We start from the raw sequence: 26,238 nt of genomic DNA, 5'->3' as shown, positions 1-26,238 counted from the left end.
GAGTGAGAAAAACTCATGGGTTGAGATAAAGACAGTTTAATAGAACAGAAAAGAGATAATAATAATAATAATAATAATAATAATGATGATAGAATATACAAAATGAGTGATGCATGATGCAATTGCTCACCACCTGCGCTGACCGATAACCAAGTAGCGATCACGCCTACCATTCATATACTGAACATGACATCACATGGTATGGAATACCCTGTTGGCCAGCTGGGTCAGCTGTCCCAGCTATGCTCCCTCCCAGCCTCTTCCAGAGCATGGAAGCTGAATGTCCTTGACTAGCCCTGCTAGCCAGGGTACTTAGCAACAACTAAAAACATCCGTGTGTTATCAACATTCTTCTCATACTAAATCCAAAATACAGCACTAGGAAGAAATTTAACCCTATCCCAGCCGAAACCAGGACAATATCTCCCTCCAAAATTATGGCATATTTTTCCTTTCTTCTCTATAATGTTCTCTAAAACATCACTTTGTCTAGTTTGAAGCACTGCATTTTATTTGCAAGTACATATCCTTGGCATGCAAAGGAAGCATGGTGTTAAACTTGAATTTGCAAAACCGCTTGACATAACACCATGATTAGCGAATCAGAGAAACCTGAAACAGCCATTCCATTAAGGATCACTAACAAAATGAGAACTTTCTGCTTGCAGTCTATATCCTCAGGACAGCTATCTGCTATTCTTTTTAAGCAACTGAGCAGTTGTCATCTCTAGATCGCCATTGCACAGTTTTGTAGTCACTATTGCAGTGATTGGTAATCACTATCAGCAAAAGTAGAAAAGCATTACACAGTCTGCCAATTAATTCAGCACAAATTTCCAGTAAAGATGGACCAGTGGAGAGCCCTGGCCAAATTCCTTCTGAGTTCAGAGGAGGAGATTAAAATGTGATGTTCTGAGCCTGTCCTTGTTTTCTTAATAGAAGGGGCATCACAGTTACTCTCTGGAGAAGCTGTCAAGTAGCAATTGCTTATACACTGCACTTCAGGAAATCTGTGCCAAACTTCTCCAAAAACCAGGTGCCAAAAGGTAGATTCTTGTCTGTGTTTATGCACATAGTTGTATGACCTGCATTTGATTAGCTCCCATGAACTTTGGTTTAGAAGCCTGAATCAGAACTGCGCAAGGTTTTAATTAGATATTCGATCACTCTGCCCTTTCTTAAATTCCAGCCATTTATTTGCATGCTTACACACAAAGCTGGAAGCTTAGGTCTGGGAGGTAAAGTGAAAAATATGAACCTTTCCAAGCTAGTAACAGATAACTAATCTCACAAGGTAGGATAAGAAATCATTTCACCAGCAGAAGCCCATTGCTGAAAGATTGGAGTTTAGCAGTTAACTAACCATCGTGCAAAATGCTATGTTAGTACTGACTGGTAATGAAGTGATTTTAAAGACGTACTGTGATTTTCTCATTAAACGTGACTGTTACAATATGTCTTGCCGAAGAGTAGTATAGTTTTGTCCAAAAATGGTGTATTAACTTTCAGTAATAGTGGCACATCCTCAATATCTGTTTAAGAAAGAGGATGGAACAAAAGGCGCATCTATGCCTATGCAAATATTTTCTTTCCAAATCCTATTAGTCCTTAAAAAACACCTTGTTGACTAAATTCTGGCATGAGGCTAGGAAACAGGTTAGCATCAGGCTAGGTCTGAACCTACAACAGAACATGAGATAAGACTGTTTTTCATAAATTTGTGGATCAGTACATTCATTTTGTACTGCAGCTTTTTCAGATTTATTGCAGTTTCAGCTCAGCTCACTGTATTGTACACAGAGGAACTCTTTCACATACAGTGTGAGTTGTCCAAGCCATACAAGATGGGCAAGCAGAATTTTGTATACCTTTCCCTGCTTATCTTTTACATAAGTCAATATTAGTCCAATCATCGGTAATATTTGGTGCAATTCACAAATACTGCATCTATTCCTTAAGTTTCCTTTTCACTACCAAAAGGAGAGCACACTAATCCCTACAGCCCTCCTTTTACACTGTACATTTCAGTACTATGTAGCAAATCCCGGCTGTAAACATAGACATTATAAAACTAACCAATTCATCCTCAAAAGAACTGCTTGCCAAATTTAACAGTCCAAAACTTGCCTCCCATTTCCTATTCCCCTCTAAACATACACATACTTGACAACAAGAAGTCATGGCACGCCGCAAGCCATGTGATACTCAGTATCTTTCTTGACCTTCTCAATGTCTCTTTTCCTTTTTCTCCCTCCCACATTTCTTTATTGCCATTCTTGTGTTTTGCAGTTATGTTCTCAAATTGAATTATCTCCAATTTTTATCTTTCCCCTATTAGAGGAAGGGACAGTTTGTATCCAGCTATATCTACCCTATTATTTGAGATTTCCTTTCCTATTGCAGGAATGATTCAGCTGATAATGAAACAACTGCTGAGACTCCACAGCATAAAACAGCAATTTTAGTTTATCTTGATATGATACACTGCAAATCTTGATAGGGGCTCAGGTGCTGGCAGCTAAGCTCTCCTCCCTGCAGCAGGCAGACGGCTGAAGGCAGGAACCGCTGCAGCCATCCAGAGAATGAAGTCCCTTCTCTTCAGCTAGATTTCATGGACCTTTTTCACAGACTTTTACAGGACTGCAGTAGTTCTACGTTCTTGTCATGAGTTTGCTAGTAAAGCTAGTAATAAGTTAACATTCATACTAGAGGAAGTCACTCAAACCCCAACTGTGTCTTTCTATGAAAGAAACTGTCAGACTCATTCTTATGAATTGAGGATTAAATAAATATTTTGATCAATAATGTAAAATACTATTTTACGCAATGTAAGACTTATCAGATAAGTTTACCTGGAAATATGTCAAATGTTTACACGGTGATTAGTAAGGTAAAGCCAGGAAACCACAAACAGGAAAACAATGTTGTATCGTATGGGTTAAACAAGTCCTATGACTCGTTCTTTGAAAGTTAAAAGAGTAAGCACATTTCTTTTCCAGCTACACGAATAATATAGCTGCAATTCGACAACAAGTAGAGGGTTGTAATAAGATGGTCTCTCCAGAATAAGTTCATTACAGTCATCAAAAATATCTGTGAACAGGTTGCATTTGGTGGCTCAATACCTCTATGGCAATGATCATTCATTAGGACTCTGTGTTCAACCTACAAGCATTAAGGTAACGTTAAAGTGTATTGGCAAATAAGAGTAACCTCCCTGAAGAGATTTCAGTGGGAGCCTCACCCTCCAGCGCGGGCCTGGCACCCCTCTGCCGGCACGGGAGGCCCTGCCTCTGGGCAGGCCTGGCGATGGGGCCGTGCCCCGAGCACTCCGGTTTTGACTTCTCGTGCAGGAGTAAATTGCACTTCTTCCTGCCCAAAACACGCATTCTTATCCTTCCCTGTGTTGTTTGTCTGTAGAAGGTTTTAAGTGGCTAAAGTCGGAATATTTATAGTGGTACAAATTTTTCCTTCTCTGGTGACCTCCCCCTGGCGCAGGTCTTCCCCCGCAGGCCGCCGGCCCCGCAGGAGGAGCCATGGGGGCAGCAGGGCTGGTGGCCTGCACGGGGGACGAGCTGGGGCGGCGGCAGGGGCCTGCCCTCTTCAGCCACCCCTGCCCCACGAGGGAGGCGAGCCGGGAGGGCTGGGATGGCCACAAGTCGGCCATGGTGAGGGGCCAGGCGCGGGAGGCCTGTGGGCCTACCTCCACGGCCTCAGACGTGAGAGGGACGTCGGCAGCCGTGTCCGCACACGGCTGGGCAGAGCCCCGGCCAGCCCTGCCCAGCGCGGCGGGGACGTGCCCAGGAGGTTGTTCTCCCAGAAATGGCAAAGCTCACCTAGTTCCTTGCTGTACTTTTATTTGCCATTGGGCTTACAAGCAATGCTAAACTCTATTTACTCTCATTAAGACAGAAGAAGAATTTCCGCCATGCCCACCCTTGCCAGCCTCCTCCCGTACAGAAGAGCATCTCCTGCCTGCAAACCATCGTGTCCTTTCATTGGTTGATTTTTTTAATTAATTTCTTCAGTGGCCAGTTCCTTGAATCCGGCTTATTGCCATCTATTCAAATGTAGCCCAAGAATGTTTCCTTCTCCCCTTACCCGCCTGATGCTTCTGAATTTCTGAGCTCACATACCAAAATCAGAGAATTTTTTTCTTTCAGAACAGCCACCATCATGCACTTCATGTCCAAGCAGCCTTTCCTGGGTTTTGGGTGGGAAGACCTCTCTGGCACTAAGCCTAGAATTGCACGAAGAAAACAAGCCAATGCCTCCTAATAATTCTTCATTTGCTTCTCCTGTTTACAGAGGAGATGTACAGATGTTAAGTGGGATCATCTAAGTCTGGTGAACACGATGATTTTGCACAAAAGTGTATTAACTTACCATCTTAAATAACTATCCAAAAAATAAACTAAGCTAAACAATGTGTTTAGTCTTCAAAATTGTTCCTGTATTGGAGAGCTGTTATTCAAACAATATCCCACTGAAAGAGACTTTTATAAAGCCTCTTCCATCTAGTTATGAGAAAAGTTGAGATTCAGGACATAGAATGTCTCCTTAAAGTACCACACAATTATGAGGGAAAGGGAAGACAAGCATTTTGGAACCTAGATAACAGGTACCCTGTTTTGAGAATGGGGAACCTGGTTCTCAAGACTGGCTCCTGTTAGAAGGTCCTTCTAGGCTCCTTCTAGCCTCCTTAAGCAACTTTAGCACTAATATGTAATAACTCTAAGTAGCAAAGCTATAATGTAAAATAGGTTTTGTTCTTAGCTGTCCTACACAATGAGAAGAAAATAACACGACAGAAATAATGCATTTTTGAATTTTCAGCATCCCCATGGCATCTATTTACAGCAAACCAACCAAAACTCCAATGTTTATACTATCAAACCCAAGCCAAAATATACAGTCAGTAGAAAACAAATTCTACAGTGCTGTTCACATTCTCGTAGGCACTGAAAACTTTCCTTGTGGGAATGTCTGCAAATAGTTGTTGAGATTATTTACCTTCTGAGGCACCTCTTTCCTTTTTAAAATTAGTAAGCAAAAATCCTAGAGGATTGAGCATATATATTCTTATGACTTTCACACACACATACCCCAGCAAGCTAGCATTTCTACAAAATATTTGGGAGCAAATTTGGTCTCAAGTTGTTTTTTCAACAATCTATTTCTAGTAAAAAAAATCCAGATAAGGAGTTGATCTTATTCCTGTTCCAGCAATTCTGTCATTGCTGGAGAGGGCCTGGAAAGGCAAGAGCACATCCACTGCAAGGTTAGAGACAGAATATTTTTTAGGTCATTCTTAGAATATATTTGGAGAAAAGGAAGGTAGATCAACACTTCTGTTATTATTCCTTGCTTCTTTCCCAGCAAACTTGCAAGAAAAACCTTTGCTGGAAAAGGAGCTCTGGCAGCCATCCTTCCTCTGCTTTTTTAAATCCACCTCTGGTCCTGAGAAGGTTGATTCTTTTGATATTGCACTGCAAGGGACAGGATCATTTAACGCAAGCGACCCTTTAAATATCATACTGGGAAGTTAATTTTCCACTTTTTCAAGATGACATTGGATTATTTTAACATCTTCCTGTAGTGAAATAGCTTTTAATTTTGGAATGCCTGTAACCAAAATAACGCGAACGTGTTCTCCAAAGTACCTTCTGAAAATGTAAGATGTGCTTCCCTCTTGGAGCTCATGCCTCTCCTGTCCCTTCCCAAGGGTTAAAGGAATGTGAGAACTTCAGAACTGGAATCTTCACTGCAGAAGCGGATTGCTTATATTTTTAACAAACAACCCCAAAACAAACTTGCTGTGCCCTGTGTATAATAATACATACCAGTACTAAAACTAAGCCACCGACACTGAAACTGGACCCCAGCAGGCCTCATTGCGACCACAAACCCTGCGCCATTGACAAGATGTGATGTTAAAGCACCTGTTTTTTGAAACCTCTCCACAGTCTTGTCTGTCGTATTCAGCCTGTCAAGACAGCCCATATAATATGTATACAAAAACATTCATATCTTATTGGACCCTTTATCCAAGATTTTGGGCCATGTAAAGTCCAGCAATAAGATTTACAGACCCTAGCACTATCCCCAACTCTATCTATCAACTAAAATGCAGCATAAGTCATCACCAACACCTGCCACTACTGCAGCTTTGCTGGCCGGCAGTGATGCATTTTAAAAGAACTGTCAGCCTTCCTTCACTGAGCCCTCTCCTTAACTCTAGCTTAAGGCTGACAGCCTTTCTTTGAACACCTGTATAGGCTGCACTGCACTGGGATTCCTGCCACGCTATTTCTCATGTGTTGCTTTATTCTTGAGAGCTGGTTTGTTATCTTTAAAAAAAGGTCAATAAATAGGACAAATAAATTGGAAAGCACAGGCATATTTTTATTTGAAGATTAAAACATGGCCATCTCATAAGTACTCTGAACTGTTGTATGTTTTGCTAGTGCATATAATGTAAAAAAAAAAAAAAACCACAAGTATTTTATGTTGTGTGTATCCTTGGTGAAATCTGCTGATCAGAAATAAGGAAAGACTGGGGTGTTCTCCTTGTAAAGGAAAGCAATAATAACTTGCTGTTCCAATGCTTATCAGTTCAGGGTTAAAAGAAAACGTTTCACAGGGGAAAAAGGGGTTTTTTTTAAATGTCTTGCTTCATCTAGCTGCTGTGCTGGACTGTTTTGGGGGTTTTTTTGGGTTTTTGGTTTTTTTTTTTGTAAATAATTACAGAGTCCCACGGAAAACAAAGAGAAAAGGCATGATTCCAGATGCAGATTAAACATTGTGCCATGGGACCATCTCCAATCTTTCAACCCAACCCTGTTTTTTTCTCACTGTTACAACACACATTTCTAAAAACTGGCTTCATTCTTACTTCACCAATTATCACTAAAAAGGAGAAGTCATTTGATCCACAACATACCTATTTTTCCTCCTAAACTTCTATTCCTCAGAGAATTCTTTTGTAGGTATCCCGAACTCCAGGCATGGGATTCTCTCCAGAACAAAGGAGCAATCTACACGCTCCTTAGGGTATAATGAATGCCATGCAGCCAAGCCGGTGTAACACGTAGAGAAGCGCTGACAGGAGCTTTGCCCTGCATGCTCTTGCTGTTATTTCTCTCATGTCAGATATAGAGACTGGGCAAGTGAAAAAAGCACTAGTTCTGCACCAGAATAGCCAGCTGAATTGCACCCAGAGGTCATATGAGGGCTAGACCCAGCACATGGAGAAACGGCAAGACCACTCCCTGCAGAAGCAGATCACCATTTGATCTGTTTAGCTGTAAGGTGAAACCACATCACTCCATATCCCTTTTAAGGATGCACAAGCAGTAGGGCGGAGGGACAGCCAGCCTCTGCCAGCAGGAACATCTGGGAATTATAGAGACTGAAATGGCTCATGTTTAAAGTCACTAATGGTTATTCCATTCCACAACATAAACATTGTTCTGTAAACATATTTTTTCTCTTTTGCAAGAATTAATTGTCTAGCAATTGCCCCATTTTTCTTCTTCCTTCCTTCCTTATTAGTACAGTGGTTTTCGTACAGAAAAGACAAAGATGAATACAAACTTCCCACCACCAGGGTAAGTTAGTCCTTATGCTGTGATAAACAAACATAAGTGACTTCTCGGTTTCTCCTTGAGGTAATATTGTCTTGACTTCCCAGGAAGGACAAGTTCATGGCTGACATTTCTTCCTGGAATATGACTTGCTGAGCTCAACCCTTTTATTGCCTTGTATGTTGCAAAGTTTTGACATCCATGACACAAAAATCTAAATTACCAAGCACAAAATAAATCTCTGTGATGGAGAACCTGTACACCTCAGAGCCAAAACAAGATACAACTTTCTATCCAACCTGTGAAATATTTCAAACATATGAAAAAATATCACCTGGAGTAGCAGACCTGGAGAGCCAACACAGTCAGCTGAGGGGGCTGTAGGAACAGGTATGGTCACTGGCTGCATGCCCCCGGGGTGGGAGAGCTCAGTGAGCCCGGTGCCCGGACCAGCCAGGAGGCACTGCACATCCAGCGGAGGAGGAGGCAAAGAGCTCACCTCTATACCATCTGCCCGGCAGGCTGCTGAAGAGCCTGGCAAAGTGGGACAACAGCCTGGAAGGAGCACAAATAATAGTCTCATTGAGACTACATATTCCAGCAAAATGTTTTCATTTGGAAGAATCAGCATTTTCTACCAGTCAGCTGGAACATCTCCAAACAGCTCCAGTACTCGGTTTAGTCATTCATGTTTTTCTACCCTTCTTCCAGGTAATTAGCTACTGCTAAGACAACGCACGGAGATTTGCTACCTCTGCAGGTAGCACCTCTTTGTGAAGTATGCACAAGCCACCAAAACCAGGACGTCTGTCAACAGCCAGTGTGGACTGTTTGTAATCATCTCTTGTCGCTTATTAAACACAGGCTCCTAATCCAGCCATTAGATATGGTTTTGTTTCTTGTAAAAGATTAACTTATTTTTCTCACCTCTTTTATTTTTAACTGATAAACATTTTACAAGTGACAGAATACTAAATAATTTTGCTTATCTGATTTTATCTATACCTCATCTTCTAAACATACTTTGAGCCAGGGTAAAATTAGAAAGAGATGTTCTAAGTCCTTGGCACTTAAAATCTCCACTTTGGCTCAGCTGACAGTACTAACTGGATGTGATTATTTATATAGCTGTGTAAGTGTTCATGGTATTATTTAACCAAATAAAGTATAGGGCCTGAGTCTAGCAAAATCTCGTGCACGTACAAGGCCCTTACTTGTAGGCTTTTCAGGGGTAAATGCTTTAAATCCTAATTGTGTGGTTGTCTGAGCAATAAATAAAACTTGTAAGGCCGTACGAAATGCCACAGTGGGTCAGAGCAATGCCTCATCTACCCCAGTAGTCTGTCTCCAGTAATGGCAGAAGTAGCTAAGTAGGGAAAGCACAAGAAACCAACTGCTTTCTCGCTCCGTTCCCCTCACGGCTGCTCAGCATTCACACCTGTTACATTAGGGATGTTAGAGGATCCTCATCCTTTTCAGCATCTATTTGCGGATCCGTTGTCCGTGAATTTGTTTAGCGCCTTTTTGAACCCAGTGACTGCCCCATCTCCACAGCCTCCTGTGGAAGCAAGTCCCAGATATTCACTACCGGCTGAAGACATACTTGCTTCTATTCTGTTTTAACTGGTCTCCTACTGTTTTTATCAAGTGACCCCCTAGTTCTAGTTTCATCCCTTTGATCACTGTCATTTCCCTTCTTTGCACTGTCTCCTTGCTCCTGCTAGAAAAGCCCAAAACAACTGTCCTTTAATATCCATTTACAGACCTATTGCTGATGAACAACATCCCAGCCTGCTCCCAGGAAGAACCAACACCATTTGCCATAAAGCCCCATGTATCAAGAAACAAAACAACATGGAAGGCTTACCTTTGCTACATTTTTCAAATGGCTCTGAACTTGATAGTCCAAAAATGGCAACAATTAAGCACCAAACAGTAATTGCTTAGTAAAGTTTTTGTCTTACATCTTGAGTACTTGCAACATTTCTTGAGGGCATCCACATTTAGCTACTGACTAAAATCTGCTTAGAAAAAATGGATAAAGAAAACAGGAGCAAAAGTAATGTTTCGGTATTTCACAAAATGTGTACCTAGAAAATGGAGAATGTCTTGTGAGGTCATGAAATGTGAGGTATTGTAGTAACTAAGGAACTAGCAGAAAAGAAGCTCAAGTTATCCAGGAGCTGATGAAAAACCAACCTGGTAATGACTGAGCAAAGGGTGACCGTGGCAAAGTAAACAACGCAAATGGATGTCTCTATCTAGAGAGGATCTCGCCTCAAAATGGTTTCAGAAAAAGAATCGTTGGCGCTCTCAATCTCTCTCTCTAAAATGATCCTAAATTCCAAAGAGCAAAAATGCTGTTATCACACTCTGAGAACGTTCCAGTCCAAATTGAGCTCTGCTGTAGATGAGGATAATTTCATGTGCATTTGAGTCTGCTTCATGAAAAGTTTGTTTAAAAAACGTATCTATTTAAAACCAGCAACTGGATTAAGTAGGAAGCTCAACGTATTACGTCAATGGCTGAAAATACTCAAAGGTTACATGTATCTTAAGGAAAATAAGTCCCTGAGCATGTAAACTCTCACTAATTAATCACAAAGAGGTGTGAGACAAAACACAGAGTAAGAGCTACTCCACTAAAAGATGATAGCCTGTTCATGCAAAAGACAATGCAGATGGACGATTTAGTACCCAGCTGCCTATGATTTAAAAATCTTGTGGTACCAACTAAACTGATCTAAAAATCTCATCACATCCTCTTCACAGCAAGTGTTGTCCCTGTGTAGTCTTCCATATAGATTAGTATGTAATTTGTTAATGTAATTAAGGCTCAATTACTATCCAGTCCTTGGACCAGATACAGCTTATGCAGAGCAAAGTAGGTGAGGATAAATGTCAGCTATGATGCAGGTTAGAGCAACCAACATAGACACCCACAATTTTTCAGGATGCTTCATACTCTCCCATTTTTCCCAGTGTATTTCCTGGCACAAAGGAAAACCAGGAGCTGCTCATTGGCAGCTTACCCACCTAGGAGAACCCACAGAGCTGGAAAATTGCTGTAAATCCCCTACATGGTACCACCTGATCAGGTCAGTATAGCAGATTGGGGGAAACATTCCCAGTTTCTTGTTTCTTTATCCTTTGGATAAATATTTATAAATAAGTATGCTCTCAAACTTGAGCAACTGTAAATGGTAATGACCTGCTGCTTTTAAAAGCTTAAAACATTGGACCAGTATTGCTATTTCACTGAGGATTTGAAAGAAAGAAAAAAGAATTACAATCACAGCAGCACTGAATACACAGTTCTCAGAGTAGAACAAAAATGTTAAAAGTAAAATAATAAAAATAAAAATATAGAGAAAAGGAAACCTTCAGCCTCATTATTCAGAGGGTTACTGCCCAAATGCCAGCATCACTTTAAAGGGCTTGCTGAGCCTGAAGTTTTCCTATACAGGACAAAGGAAGGCACAGACAGATTTTTCTAGAGAAGAAAAGCAGTAAGTGCGTGGCCCTGGCGCACGCCTGTCTGGAAACGAGACGGGGTCCAAAGTGAGCTCCCGGCCTTGCAGGGCCGGGGCTGCCCAGCGCTCCCCTCCCGCCAGCCTGCGCGGGCTGGAGCCCGCTGCAGCCAGAGAGATCTGCAGGCACTGCAGTTGCGGGCAAGTCACCTGCTGGTGTAAATCAGCATCGCTGCGTGGGAGATTGGCACTGTGCAGTTTCACACAAAATGTGATCTCGTGTTGAATGTTGTTTCAGGAGCAGATAAATACTGATCAGCACAGACGCAGAATGGCAAATGCTGGTTTCTCGGCCCTTGATAAAATCTCTTCCCTTTCCGGGCATGAATGTGTTTGAATACGCATTTGCAATAAGTGAATACGTAGATTTTCAATCATGCCAGGGAAAAAGGAGGCTCATAGAGAACAAGGAACAACTGTCCACTTCTAAAGGCCTCTTTACGCAGAGGGGTTCCAGACTTACAGTCGCTTTGCCTGTGCTGCCAGCTGCCTGGATGTCAGCCAGACCTAGCAGGAAAGCCACGCTGGCCTTTGCGTGAGGCTGTGCTCCGGCTGAGACACGCTGTTTTTCAGTACTACAAGCATCATGGTAACCCAGCTCCATCGCCGAGACAGCCAGCCCAAACTGCTGGCAGACCCAGCGCAGCTCTGACTGCACCTATTCAAGCAGACTTTCCCTACCTAGTTTCTCCAGTTCAGAAAGGACTCACTGTAATAATGTCAGACATATGTTCATTCTTCAGCCAGAAATTTAAAAAGCAAGCAGACAGGCAAGCAAAAAGAAGTCTAGTCTTACTAGATTCCTCTCCCTTCTCCTCCCACAGTCTTCTGGCAGGAAACCACCTTCTTGATTCAGTGTCATCTCAACAGTTTTTCGGGACTATTTGGTCACATCTGAGCTCACTCAGAAGCATTTAACCACCAGCAAGACATGCAAAGGTAAGTTACATATCCTGCAAGAGATATGATATGCTAAAAAAAAAGAAAAAAGAAAAAAAAGAAAGAAGGAAAAACAGAAAAAGAACTACAATATTTACAAGAAACTTAACAGCTTGCAATCTGTTAACAGCTTGGATTCTTACAGTCCTGCCACTTAAACATGGTAAAACATCTTTCCATAAATGAATAAAACCATCTCCCAACAACAGATATGATACTGACCACAAAATGGGAGAACTGATGATTAAAACCTGGGTAGTCCAAAACAGATAAGAGAGGGAGGGAGGGAGGGAAGAGGGAAAGGGAGAGGGAGATGTTAAAGCCAGGAGCAATAGCAGAACTTGGGCAAACTGCAATAAATTTTTCTGATGATGGGCCATAGATCATTACTTAGAGGTTCAGTAGATGAGAGTTGATCTCTGACCTTCTGTGCCTATCATCAGCTTCTACAAGGTGTTGTGGGATATAATGAATGCAAAGGAAAATAGATGCCTGACTTCAGATTTCTAGATTCCTTTTCCCCCCGCCCCCCAAAAAATAGTACCACGTCCATGAGGAAGCAAAAAAGTGGGGATGTAGTTTAATAAAAAGCAGTTGATTTCTTAGCTGTAATTATAACTGAAAGTAAAGTCCATCAGAAGAGAAAATGAGCTGACTAGTGATTATAATGTGATTGTAAATGTAAATGCAAACTACCAAAGAAAACAAAAGTAGCTTAGTTGTTTTGGGTTGTAACAAAATAACCTTTTGTTTCAAGTCCCCATTTGCCAGTTTTAATAAATGCAAATTAAATAATATGGGGCAGACAAAAGATTTAGTAAAAAATATTCAAAGTAGTAGGCCTGTATGATGCATACAGAGTAGTTGTGTAATACCCCCAAAAAAGCAGAGGAAACCACCACATCCTTCTTTACCCTCCATTTACCTGCAAAGTGTAGAGAAACTCTCAAGGCAAAAATATCCTCTTGTCTCAAGAGGTTTTTCATGTGTTGATTCTGCACCCAGTTCCAAATGTCCACCCCTTCTCTATTGAATATGTAAGGAAAATACAATTAAGATGTATTCTGTATATAAAGGGAAGTCAGGAAAACCAGATATAATGAACATATTTTTTAACATTTCAAGCCTTTACGTTGCAGGCCATAAATAAAGTCAGCTAGGCAAAGTCATAGTACTGACTGAAACCATATTCTTACCACTTACCAGTAACAACAGAAGTATGGTACTAAGAAATCGGTGCCAAACGCTATGTCAACATCAGTCATTAATGACAGTAACATAAAAAAGTAGTTACTTATTAAACACAATGATAACGAAGTTAATATTCAATTTACACGGTATTTTCTGCACATCTACAGTAATTTTTTTCCATGTTTTGAAACACACATTTAAAAATAGTCAAGAGGTTACAGCTCTGATTACAAATACATCATAATTCACCCCCGAGAGCCAGCACATAAACATGCAGCACATTATGAACCAGGCAGATCAAGCATGTTCATCTTCGTTCCACTTGCTGTTTTCCCCATACAAACAATCTCTGAATTTCTCAGTAAATATATGCCATTTTCCCTACGCATATCATGACATCACCCTCATATTCGCTGCGCACGTTACCCCTTCAGCTGAAGTTAACAGTAAGGCGCACGAATCGCCCAACCACATCACTAGTTTGCTGATGCCCAGCAGAAGAGGATCAGACAATTGTACAGAAAGAAATTCCTTTGTGCGTTACAAGACGCACACTTTATCATCGACAGGGGCTCTCTGCTACTGGAGCGGCTTCCGCAAAACGGGGGAACAAGCGGTCAGCAGCAGTGCTGCAGGTCCTCTGCTGCCGAGTCCCGTCATTGCTCCAGTCTTGGAGTAGTTACAGAAGTTTGGGCATTTCAAACTCAAGCATCTCTTGTGATTTTTTTTGCTGCCTAATCTTCTTCCCCCACAGTGCCTTAAATAAACTTGGAGCTACTTCTGAATGATTTAGGGAAAGAATGAGAAAATAACGTTCGTTTGATCTGAATGTGTTCAAACAGACCCTTAATTGGACAATGCTGGAAAATCCACCTCAGTCCGATTTAGACGCTGAAGTCCTGGCAGTTTTTAGTGGCTATTCTTTCTTTCATAACTTAACGTGCTTGTACAATTGTTCTAATTTGGCTTTTAGGCACATATATTTTAAAATGAAATCTCTTGTTAGAACTAACTGCTCCTGTTACTCCTACGGTGCACTGTATTCCTCAGAGGCTTGTCCACAGGTGTGAAATTAATCTCTCTTAACTGCTTAGTGTATACAGATTAGAGTATTTGTCTGAAATAAAGAAAATGCAAAGGAGGAATAATTCCATAATACATGGAAGAAATTGTCCTCACTTCTCCTGTGGCCAAAGCAAGCAGAAGAAAATCAATACAGTGGGCATTAGTTATTCAGCGGATATTGGCATAGGACACGCCAGGGAGTAATTTCCTCAGGATAATTTTTGTTTTTCTTTCCATTCCTCCCTGCAATTTACCTATGTCTCCTATGATTCCTGATACATTCAGGTATATCCCAGAGCGTTGATCTCAGCCATCTTGTCCCCTGAGTTCTTTCTAAGTTCCAGACTTGCCAGGAATGTTGTCTCAGTCTTCAAATAACAGTTTTTGTTGGAAAGCTACCAAAAAAACAAACTTATTTAAAACAAAGAGATTAAGTAAACAACTTGATTTAAAAAAAAAAATCCACAGCAACTAAACACTAGTTTTATGTTAGCTGTAAAATAAGTTCACCATTCCAGAACTTGAACTGCAGCTCACACGTCACACCTCAGAGCAACACATATCGGAAAAAGTACTGAAGGATCCTATTTCTATTTCGAGTGTATGTTGAGAAACTGCCACACAGTTGGTTTCCTTTTTAAAAGAGTTTGGTGTTAAGAAAAGCTTACCGGAAGGATCAGGTAAAATCACAGCTAACATCACAGAGCGTGCACCTCATCTGCAGTAGCTGTTCATCTCTGGAAAGAAGCTACCAGCCAGGAGAGAAATGCTGATCTGCAAGGTCGCACCTGAGGCAAGCGAAGAAGCGTCCACAGGGCTCGGGCGACGTTAGGCCCTCATCTGCAACGGGGAGACACGTTCCGGTTCTGCCTCTCTTTTCCTCTGGATGCGTGCTGGAAGATCACTCTCCTCCCAGGACTTTATTACTGTCTTTCATCCTAGCTTGGGGATAGTAAAGGTCAGGATATATGGGGTCTTTTGAGGTTCCAAATGAGCTGACGAACATCCTTGGGTGGCTCCACAGCTTGGCAGCCTTTCTAGATCTTTACCACTCTTACAGATACGAGTGGGTTCACAGGCATATTCAACTCTCCTCTTCAACACCTTTGATTAAACTATACCATCCTTTAAGAACTGGCAAGACTTCCTTTTTTGATTTTAAATTTCCTATTTGGTACATTTTAGTATTTATGGTCAGTGAAGACATTTTAAATTTTTGTTGGGTCTTTTGTTAATTAAGGTTTCTTGCTCTCATTTCTCAATGATGCTTAAAGCAATCCTTGAGGAGCATCTTCTTGCAACCAGAAAAATACTGAGTACATTAATGTAGAGGTCTCATCACAGCTCCTAACTGAAGGCCGTGACACAGTGTGGAACCAACTACCGTCTATTTAAAATAGAGCTTGCCAAAACACAGTCAGTGAGTTATAGGCAGCCTCTTAGACTTCTACCCGTGGTAACGTACAGTCCTGCTCTGCCATTTCCTAGCACTGTAAACATCCCAGAAAATGTTTCTGTAATGCAAAATTACCTGTCACGTTGTCTGCCGTGACAGTAACTGCTCTGAGTAAGTCTAACGCTGGAATAACATATATTCAAATACAAGAAGTGACATTATCGTTCTATCTACATATTTTAGAAGTTTGGACCGTTATTTTCCACGTGGAATGAGTCAGCTATGAATTGCTTTGCTCTGAAGACCTGTTTGAATGCTGAACTAACAGCTGATGAGAAAAATGTTCTAGGGGAACAATGCACCTGCCTACAACTAATGCACGTGGAGGACTGAGACATTATTTTGCAACATTTGGCATTAAGGGAATGACTAATCTGTCAAGCTACTTGGCTACGTCTCTCTCCCAGGCTACCTGCAAGACAGTCTGCACCCTCAGTCCAATCCTGGCTACGGTCTGACCTCTTCTGTGTACTCTTTAACCAGCCAGGAGGGAATTTCCACAGTTTGATGAAGCCAGACAAATATCACCCTATCCTTCATTTATCTCCCAGCCTTAACTCTGGGAGTAGACCAGGGTGCCACTGGATAAATGTGGAATTACTAATATTGCACAGGAAACCTTCATTCTGGCATTTTCTAACTCCAGAGAGCTTAACTTTACAACTTTGGAATAGTTTTTGTCAATAGAATAAGTAGAAAGGGTATAAGGCCGCCCTTACTCAGATGAAATGTCTGCTGACTTTAATAAGTCAGCACTCAGATAGTGCTTCCTCTCCTCTCCATCACCATACATCCTTTACCACAACTGAAAGACATTCATTACCTTTCTACTTTTCACAGAAAAGCCTATACTGCAACACTGCAAGTGATAAAAAGAAAATACCACCCTAAAATAGTCTTAAGAAAATGAAAAACTTTCCACTGACAAGTTTGATATTTTGCTAGTGTTTTTATTTTCCACTAAGCAAGCCTAATTAAACCTCTGCTAGTTCCACCCAGCATGGAGATCAGGTTGTTCCAAGAAATGGTTTTGTTTAAACTTTTCTGCCCATCATGAAATGGGAAAGACTGACATTTTACCTCCATTTCAAAGGAAATGTTTATTTTAAAAAATTTGAACTTTTTAGGTGGTGCAAAAATTTTTATACTCCTCTCTAATCTTCAGCTTTCTCACTGTTGTGGTCCTGACAGTATTTACCTGTAGGAGTTGTAAAAGGGAATGATTCTCTGAGCCACGGAGACTTTCTAGATCAATATCTGACTAATACCATTTAGGCATTTACAGAGAGTTTCATTAACATGGATTAAATAGTCATCAAAAGGACTGTGTGTTGACTGTGTTACATGAAGATAATATGATAGAGATGGTGCCCACATCCAGATTTAACAAACATATTTGATTGTTTAATGTCCCTCAGCACACCCGGTTTAACAAATACAGCCTTTGTGGGGGGGAAACAAAATAGACTGCAATTTGAACAGAACATGGAGCCTGCATCACCTAGTTAACCTCAAACAAGATTAATCAGATCTCTTTACCCGAGATGGTGTAACCCAGCTCGTATCTGCTAAGAAAATTTCATTGTTAAAAATACACTGCTTCTTGCTAAGCTGTTTGCTTTCTGTATTGACAAAAGATGTAAGGAATATGAGAATGTCCTGTCCTTTAAAATGCAGACTATATTAACAGGCCTCTTTTCATCTTGTCTTGGCGGAAGGGATAAAGCAGATCTTACACGAGCAGGACAGCCATCCCAGGGTCCTCAGGGAACCCACTGTTCCAACGCCCGCCCGCCGTTATTGAGTATCTCCCTTTTAAAAACTAACATTTCCAAATGTCCGTGGGTAGAGGTGGAATAACAATCAACTGCTCAATGCCTAAATTCATATTCTTTTTATAGTGTCACAACAGAGACGTACGCATCCACGTAACAGCAACACCGCAAGTAGACATATAGTCCCAGTTTATCCACTTTTTGATAGATTTCAGCTCTATTTTCAGAACTTCTATAAACTAATGTGGGTGTTTATGTAAAACAAGGTGGCTGAGGGCTGGGAATGATGAGTTCTCAGGGAGCTCCGTCTAGTTTATACATTACTGAGACAGAGGATTTTGCTGTTAAGTGAAACGAGATCCATTTGTAATGAGATATATTTTATTTTCTATTTAGGAAAGACTGAACATTTAATTGGTCCAGTCTTAGTGTTAATCCACAGTAGTGCTAAATTTAGATCCAGAAATGGCTTCTTATGATTTGCATGTTTTCAGCTTTATGACTGGAAAATAGTACTGGGGGGAGCACAACAGCCAGTCAGGGCCGAACTCAGAGAACGCAACAACTTGACCCCAGCGAGCTTCAAGCAATTAAAAAAAAAAACCAACCCAAAACCCAAAACAACAACACCCACACACACTACATGCCATTGAAATTGTAAAAGGGACTAGAAAGGCAGATGCTATCAACAGAATTAGAATCAGACTAAGGGTTTGAGTAAACATCTTCACTTATACAAAAAATACCAGGAAGAGCAGAAATTACAATATTCATCTAGAAAATGGTGCCCTACTGTACATACCATGCACGGCCGCTATTATTTAACAATGCACAGCGCTGAAGCGTATCGCTTCCACCCACCGCTGGGCACCTCTGGGCTCCTTTGTACAAATACATGTCAGTCCCCCGGGCCTCCGAGAACACACGGCCTCAAAGAGAGGGAAGGACAGAGGCTCAGTCGACGCTGTTGTAAGCAGCACGGTGGCGTTCTTTGCTGATCTCCTGTTCTGATGCTTGCATGAACCATCTCACAGACACAGCACCAGGACCGTACAGCTGTAAATTAAAAAAGAACACTGTAAAAATAGAGGAAAGTGCACCTGTGTAATCTGCAATTTGTATTACAAACCAGAAAGACATAGCTCAGGATCTTATTCCTTCTTTTGAATACGATTTTTCAACTAGTCAAAGACACCAAGGGTTCAATATGGCATCCCTCAAATAACTCTAATGCATGGTTTGAACTACCATGGCAAAGCATATTCTCCCCTGTTGGCTTTATGAAACTCAGCTATAAAGTCTTTGGACCATTCTTCATATGTTCTTTCCTATCATCCAAGTCTTCTCTATAAAAAGAAGAAACAAGGACGGGTATTTCAGAAAATGCAGACACGGATTTACGTATTATGCAGTGAGAACAACTACTCACTGGGGACTTGGAAAAGATCAGCATAGCTATTGCGACATATAACGTAACTGAGATGGAAAAAGCCTCATCTTCCGTCCTGGATGTTTGTTGCATATGTTACAGTCCTCTGTACACCCAGCCATCACTGATGCTCGTAGGAATCGTATAAGCAGAAAAAGAACAGAACATTCTCAAGAAAGCCTCTACAAAGAGAAGTGTAATCTCCAGGGTGAGAGCTTGTGCCATTGAACGTCTGACATCAGATTTCATTGCAGGCGATAGCGAAATTCTCACTGACTTCAATAGCAAAGTTTGGGCTATAGGCTCCCCCCCGCCATCACTTTCCAGTGGCCTTGCTCCTCGACAATGAGATTGGTGTCACAGCAATAGACTGAAGCTTTAAGAAGCACGTAAAGGAAAAGCTTTGGTGCTATGTTTGTATTTGTCCTCAGCTACCAAGAGCTTCATTGTTCTGAAGGAGCGGAGGTCAGCGTACAGGCAGACCACTCGGGAGTGCTGCTTTGAGTCACTCGGGCAGGGTCGCAACCCCCACCGCCCCGTTCCCGACGAGAGGCACCACGAGATGGAGCACTTATTTTTCAGCAGCATTATGCACTGTGCTACGCTAACACGCCTGAACCTGTGCTGCAAATGCAATCCAGGGCTTTTCTGGAAAGACATTTTCACCTGATTTTCCTGACATTTTCAAAATACTGTCGCAAGAGACAGTGTAGGACAGGGCTGAGCTGCCAAATCTCCCTTTGCCAACTCAGTGTATGGCACCATTGCTGGGAAACCAGGCCCGCCTCCAGAAAGGCGGGCTAACGAACTGAGCCATTTTGCCATCCTTGCTTTGAAAAACTAGAAATTGGTAAAACAAATACTTAGTCTTGGTGTACCTAAAACTGCTCAGCGAGCCCAAACGCTCTTCCAGGCAGTGCCCGGCGTGCAGCCGGCCGGCCGCGGCCGCACACGTGCAGCTCCCCGGAGGCAGCAGCCCCCTCCCAGAAGCATCCCCCGCACCCCAGGCCTGACTGGGACATTTTACAGTACACTGATGACATTGTTTGAGCTCAGATGCTTTTTTTTGTTTCTTAAACACAAATGGAAAATATCTTTTATCATGCAGATGTGTAATTGACCTCCTGGCAAAGATTAGCGTCGCAGCCACAAAACACACTGCACAGCACGATGAAGCGAGAAAGTATTTTGTAAAGTTTCTCTTTTACTGAAAAAAACAGTGATATCCAGGCTTTAAAACTATAATAAAAATGGAAATTAAAAATACACCTTAATGCAGCCAATGAAATTCAATTTTCATCTAAATAGTTTTTAAACCAAATGTTACAGTAGGTATGTTTTATAAGGCCATCTAACCTCACAATTCCATATTCAGCTTATTTTTTTACCTGGAACACTATTTATTTTTTCCATTGTTTAAAGATCTTACAAATGTTACAACTATCTTCCTTAACTGGCACTTCCATTTTTATGGGTATCTGAAAGAAGCAATTAAAAAGTTTAAAATAAAAAGTATCAGACAAATACATGATTCATGCTGCAATTTTCCATATGCTGACTACTGCCAACTCTACAACTTGGCAGATGCTGGGAATATCCCAGCTCTACCCTTGCAAGTCTCCTCCAGGACCATCAAGAAAACATTCTGTCAGGCTTCAAACATCAGCAGGACCTCTGGTGTGCTACAGATAAGCCCCCAAAATATAAATGCTTAACTAAACCTTAGTGTAGCTTACTAGACTTGGAAGTTTTCCAGTTGCCACTATTCTTGGGCACATTTCCCCCCAGTCAACTTTGAGAATCAGGTGAAAGAAACTTGAAACCAGCATCGAAAATGGGGAGATCTCCCACAAGTCAGGTGGCAGGTGAGGATGTACTGTTCTCCTTGCAGAGCATTTGATCCTTTACTACTTCGGGTAAGGCCCGGGGCTGAGTTTCGATCTGTTACCCTAGGGAAAGGCAGCCTCCCCCCGCCCCAACCAGGAGGCTGCATGCTGCGAGTTTCGCACGTGCAGAGAGTGTTCCCGTCCTCGCGCGTGTTACGGGCTGTTCAGCAGCTCCTGGCAAGCTCCTGCCCAAATCATTCGCAGCTGCACAGCGCGGCTGACCCTGGCACTCAAAGCGAGTGACGATGGAAGCGCCTGGAAGCAAGTCAGCACAGCTCCATCCATCATCCAGGCACTGCCTGCCCGGGTCTCTTCTTTGGCAAGTTCTCCCCTATAAAGTTTCTGGAACTGATGCTTTTCCAGCACTTAGAGCCTTACCTCTGTTAGTGTTTCCACACATCCTCCCTCCCATGGTAACACCCTCGTAATAATTTCCCATTGAAAAATGTATATACTATATAGAAGACTAAGAGCTACCTGTTGCAAAAATCATTTAAAGCGATTTGGTAAAATTTAGAGGATGGAACTTTATTTTCCTATCAGACCACCAATATATACTGCAAAGGACTTACAACAGGCAGCACTGAAAAGCATCCTTGGTTAAATGCTTTCACAAACCAAACGGCATTCCTTTTCTCCACACATCTCACTTAAAGCAAAATGCCTTTGCACAGCTTTGTGCGTATTCGGCAAGCAGAGAGTCGTAAGACTACGGTGATTACCTAAAAGGATCAGACATTTGATGCTACATGATTGTGTTGCCAGTGTTTTGGGAATCAAACGATCTCTCTGAACACTGCTTTTTATGTCAGAAAAATACATGCTGTAGAGCACTGTGGAAAGGAAAACACACGCACAGAAAAGAGCAGAAAAGCAGGGTAGATTAAAGAGAAACTCACATGATTCCTAAATTCAAATTCTTTGGACATGATACCCTTCAGCTGGACACTGCTGAGAAGGACCACATGGCCTTTCCAACAAGCTGAAGGCCGGAGTAAGTCATTGCAATTTCAGTTTCGTGTACTAGGAGTAATTTACACAATTCACTGGTAGGTGGCAACACTATACAGAAATAAAACACATGTGCAGACAGCTTATTAAAGTGATAAATAGCCTGGGTTAGCAGAGCGTTGGACAGCAAAAATACCATATTCTCAAATTTATGGTTACTTCATTTCTTGAAGAAACGTGGCTAAGTCCTTCCTTATCCTTTTTTGTGTACTGGCCACACTCAGAAGTCTGTATTTCTGTTAAAAAAAAAAAATCTGCAGAAATGCAGGGTACATTTCTGACTGACAGAACAGAAAGGACAGCCAGCGCCGCAGGGACGGGCGCCCTTCCCGAGGGATGTCAGTGCGACCGGCTAAAAGCTTTCCAAGGAGGCGCTAGCAAGGGCAAGTGGGGGGGGGGGGGGGGGGAGAAAAAAAAAAAGAGAAAAAAAAAAGAAAGAAAAGGAAAAAATAAAGAAGAAAGAGGCGGAAAAAAAAGAAAAGAAAGGAAAAACAAAATAAAGGAAAAAAGAGACGTAATCCCGGGGGAAGGCAAAACTTTCCCGTTCTGGCTTACCGGGAAAAACACCGCCACCGCTTGCCGCGCAGGGCCGCTCGCGCAGCCCCGCTGCGCCGCCTTCCCGCCCGCCGGGGAGGGCCGGGGCCGGGCCAGGGGCCGAGCCGGGGCCGGGCCGGGTGCCGGCCCCGCCCGCCCGCCGGGCTATAAGGGCGGTGGGCGGCGGCGGGGGAGCGTGGCGGCGGCGAGGCGGGCGCCATGCAGAGCGCGCTGTTCCTGGCGCTGCAGCACGACGGCGGGCGGATGGAGCGGGGCGGCCGCCGCCGCAGCGAGGCGGAGGAGGCGGAGAAGGGCCGGATGAAGAGGACGATGTGAGTGCCCGCGCCGGGGGCAGAGCGGGGCGACCGGCACCGGGGCTCCTGCCGGGAGAGGCTTCCAGCCGCGGGGCCGGGACCGAGGCTGGGGGGAGCGGAGCCGCTTGCCCACCTCTGCCACCTGCAGCTGGGCTGACATTAGTCCCTGGCTAGCGGGCCAATCTTGATTTAAGCGAGGGGGAAATGCTCCTCTTGCCGTCAGACAGATGCTCCGGGTGGCTCTCAGAACTGGCAAAGCAGCGTCTGGAAAACCTCTGCAGCTTTTGCCAGTAAAGGGGCTGGTGTCTAAAGTTGTCATTTTTAACATGCATCTGTTTTGTTCTTCCAGCATTAAAGATTGGAAAACGAGGCTGAGCTACTTCCTGCAGAACTCTTCCAATTCTACGAAAATGAAACCTAAGAAAGTGGGGAAACACCGCACCTACTTCAGGTAAGTTATGAGAAATAGACTTTGTTTAAATAACTCAGGTGTTTTACAAAAACAATAACGCTTGAGCAGTGGAGTCTAATGTTCTCCATCTCTTTATGCAGACCTTCCCCGGAAGAAGCCCGGCTGTGGTCAGAAGCTTTTGATGAACTGCTTGCTAATAAATGTAAGTTTGTCTTCAAAAAGTAACATTCAAGAGCAAAGGGGTGGGGAAGTTTATATGTCTGTAGGAGATTATTTCCTTGCATGTCAGCATTGTACCTTTCTAATATAAATAGCTTTGATTCTGGTCTTGAAAGTTAAATGCTTTAAACTGTTTAAAGCAAAAATTCATAAAGTGTTCTTTAAAAAAAAGATTGTAAATGATTGTAAATTAATATTAAAACATCAAGAATACTTCATTGTAGTGGAATCTTTTCTGAAACCCTTGTAGTTAAAATAGCACCTATCAGCTTGGCTTTGCCAAATGTGAAAAGAGCATTTGTTCACTCAGCTCACGGCTTAACCAAGACAAATGTATTCAAATAACTGTGGAAGGATTCTGCAACACAGAAGTTCAATGATCTCAGGGTTTTACTGTATCTCTACCAGGAAAAGCACTCAACAGCAGAGCAAAAAGACTAAGAAATAATATTACCATTTGCTCTTTGAACTTGAGTCATCTTTTCCATTGCAAAAATATTCCAGGGGTTTGTAGCACAGTCATAAATATTTACTCCAGTGTAAAGGTTAACACAGGAGATAAAAAACCCTTTCTCTAGATGGTATCTAATATATATGCAGGCATCACAAAAGGGAACATACCAATTAGAAATGGCTTTCATTTTTTGTGTTCACCTAAAAAACTACTAACTGAAAGTGAAGCCTGCCAAGCTGTTAGAGTGTTAATTTGTTTGCATACGTAGATGTGGAATTTTATTTATTGCTATGATATCCCTGAAAGAACCAGACCAGAACTACAGCAGAATGTTTTGGTAGAAACAGATGTGACCAATAGGTAAATTCAAGATTCCTGAAATAGTTAACTGATGTGTATTTTTTTTTTTCTTTCCCTAGATGGTCTTGCTGCTTTCCGAGCTTTTCTGAAGTCCGAGTTCTGCGAAGAGAACATCGAGTTCTGGTTGGCCTGTGAGGACTTCAAGAAAACCAAGTCACCCCAGAAGCTGACATCGAAAGCAAAGAAAATCTACAATGACTTCATTGAAAAGGAGGCTCCCAAAGAGGTAAAGAAAACCTATTTAAACATAAGTGCCCTGTTCTATGAGTTGTTACAGCTTTTCTTTATTTCTCTGAACTCACTTTAAGATACAGATGCCAAACTGCATTGTACATACCTCACTGTTAATATCTATGTCTGAACCTAACTCTCTCCCTAGCTGCCTTTTCACCAAGCTGGAAAATGGCACAAGCAGTATTTCAGAGAGTTTCCATCTTAACTGGGAAAAGTCAACAGCTACATTTAACACCTGTATTTGAGTTTAGCACTGAAAGATAGTATAGATTAATTTTTTTATATTAAAGAAGAATTTTCTTAAAGGAAATTTGATTAATTTAACCCTATAGTAATAGGGTCTTGCCTTTTTTACCTCTTCAGAAATTTTATGGTGTATTATACTTACTTGAATTCAGTTCTCAGAAGTAAATGTCCTTGTTTTTGTATTTCAGATAAACATAGACTTCCAAACCAAGAACATGATTGCACAGAATATTCAAGAAGCCACGCATACCTGCTTCAGTGCAGCACAGAAGAGAGTTTACAGCTTAATGGAGAATAACTCATACCCACGGTTTTTGGAATCTGAATTCTATCAGGAGCTGTGCAAGAAGACGCCCATCACCAGAGCGGCCCAGGGGACATGAGCGATGGAGAAGAGCGAGAAGCAGCCTCTGAGCTAGCGAGGAAGCAAGCCACAGCTCATGGCAGCATCCTGACCTGAAAGACAGAGATACCCAGTGCTCAGTCTGTTTGCCATGGTGCAGGGACAAATACTGACTGGTGCAAAGCTGATGGCAGAGAGTGAGGCTGTTGGAGGGCATTCAGAGGTGACGGCAGAAGTGTGCCAGCCAGCTACTGGCCATGCGCTTCTCCGCGAGTGCTGCAGTGAAAGGTGACTCCACGCATTAGACCAAACCGTACGGTGTAAGAGTCCTCACGGCTGAGGTGGCGATGCAGCAGGTCGCAACAGAGCTTCCTCCGTGTAAACAGAAGCTGCTCTGTGCAGTTGCGCAGTGCTGGCAACTTGAGTAATTGGTTGCGTATTTATTTTTCCTAAACATCAACCAGTGTTGCTGTTGTCAGTCACCCAGTGTGTTCACACTGGTTCTGTAGACTGCCTCTAGCTGCAAAGAGATGTGCTGGTTTCTGTGCAACTTCCAGAGAGCAAGAGCGCTGTGCAGCGTGAAGTGAGGAGGGGTGTGACTCAGCCCAGAGGAACAGGTTCTGCCAGTAAAGAATGCAGGGCTGGCTTGTGTCCGCAGGGCTGCACGAGGCCAGACCGAGGGCGAAACTTGGCCAGGGCGAACAGGAGCTATATAGTATTATATTTATATGTGGATTATGATTGTGTTGAATGTTGCAATAATGTCATAATTCTGTCTTGAGGACAGCAAGCTTCAGTGAAGTCTCTTACTGTTTTTAATAAACTATTTTGATACAAAGCTGCTTTTGTTGCTTAACTTGTTTTGCGCACACAGAGATACATCATCTGGCACTAAACTCCAGGGTGTTGGGATTGCATGTCCTGGGTGTGATCTTAATAGGGCTAATTTTAAAGCAGTTAGTTCTTAATTTGCCAGCCAAGTGTTTTGTTTGGGTTTTTTTAACAGAATAAAAATCCTCAGAGTTTGAAAGCTTAACAGCTCACATCCTCCATCTTAATGGAACCTCCCCATGAAACAGATCTGTAAGACAGCGCAAGGCACATGTATGGCTAGACGTGATGACAGATCAACTAAAAAGCAGCAGCAGGCCAGTGAAGCACCAGCATCGCTGCTGGAGATCACAGGGTGCTATTTGGAATACAGGCACCAGTAGTACAGCAGTAGCACAGTTGCTCCTGCTCAAGACCTCTGCT

General features: G+C 42.4%; 2 protein-coding genes and 1 long non-coding RNA gene across 4 annotated transcripts in view; 2 read left to right on the top strand and 1 right to left on the bottom strand.

Moving 5' to 3' along the window:
• LOC142085216 (regulator of G-protein signaling 13-like) overlaps positions 1 to 9,237 on the top strand; it is a 37,968-nt gene extending 28,731 nt beyond the window's left edge. Inside the window, exons 7-9 of the mRNA XM_075157005.1 lie at positions 3,499 to 3,668; positions 7,555 to 7,610; positions 9,141 to 9,237. Coding sequence (XP_075013106.1) covers positions 3,499 to 3,668; positions 7,555 to 7,610; positions 9,141 to 9,237 — 323 coding nt within the window. The remainder of the gene's footprint in view (positions 1 to 3,498; positions 3,669 to 7,554; positions 7,611 to 9,140) is intronic.
• Positions 9,238 to 16,696: 7,459 nt separating this feature from the next.
• LOC142085062 (uncharacterized) lies at positions 16,697 to 22,524 on the bottom strand. 2 transcript variants are annotated; one of them, XR_012674548.1, is made up of 3 exons: positions 22,424 to 22,518; positions 21,757 to 21,919; positions 16,697 to 18,598 (listed from the first exon to the last, which is right to left on the bottom strand). It is a non-coding gene; the product is annotated as an uncharacterized LOC142085062 (long non-coding RNA). The 2 variants fall into 2 exon arrangements; XR_012674549.1 differs by lacking the exon at positions 21,757 to 21,919 and having other exon boundaries at positions 22,424 to 22,524.
• Positions 22,525 to 22,560: 36 nt separating this feature from the next.
• On the top strand, positions 22,561 to 25,822 carry RGS2 (regulator of G protein signaling 2). The gene is made up of 5 exons (XM_075156576.1): positions 22,561 to 22,734; positions 23,066 to 23,167; positions 23,269 to 23,330; positions 24,221 to 24,387; positions 24,830 to 25,822. Exons 1-5 carry the CDS (start codon positions 22,622 to 22,624, stop codon positions 25,022 to 25,024), a joined length of 639 nt encoding a protein of 212 aa, XP_075012677.1. The 5' UTR covers positions 22,561 to 22,621; the 3' UTR covers positions 25,025 to 25,822.
• The last annotated feature ends 416 nt before the right edge of the window (positions 25,823 to 26,238 follow it).

This window comes from Calonectris borealis, chromosome 8 (assembly GCF_964195595.1).
Source record: "Calonectris borealis chromosome 8, bCalBor7.hap1.2, whole genome shotgun sequence".
Lineage (NCBI taxonomy): Eukaryota > Metazoa > Chordata > Aves > Procellariiformes > Procellariidae > Calonectris > Calonectris borealis.
This window is presented reverse-complemented; position numbering and strand designations above follow the sequence as displayed.

Excerpts from the sequence above, each read along its gene's own strand:
- RGS2 (XM_075156576.1), top strand. The coding sequence starts at position 22,622 with ATGCAGAGCGCGCTGTTCCTGGCGCTGCAGCACGACGGCGGGCGGATG. Across the intron at positions 22,735-23,065 it reads GGCCGGATGAAGAGGACGAT|CATTAAAGATTGGAAAACGA; the intron begins GTGAGTGCCCGC and ends TTGTTCTTCCAG. Across the intron at positions 24,388-24,829 it reads AAAAGGAGGCTCCCAAAGAG|ATAAACATAGACTTCCAAAC; the intron begins GTAAAGAAAACC and ends TTTGTATTTCAG.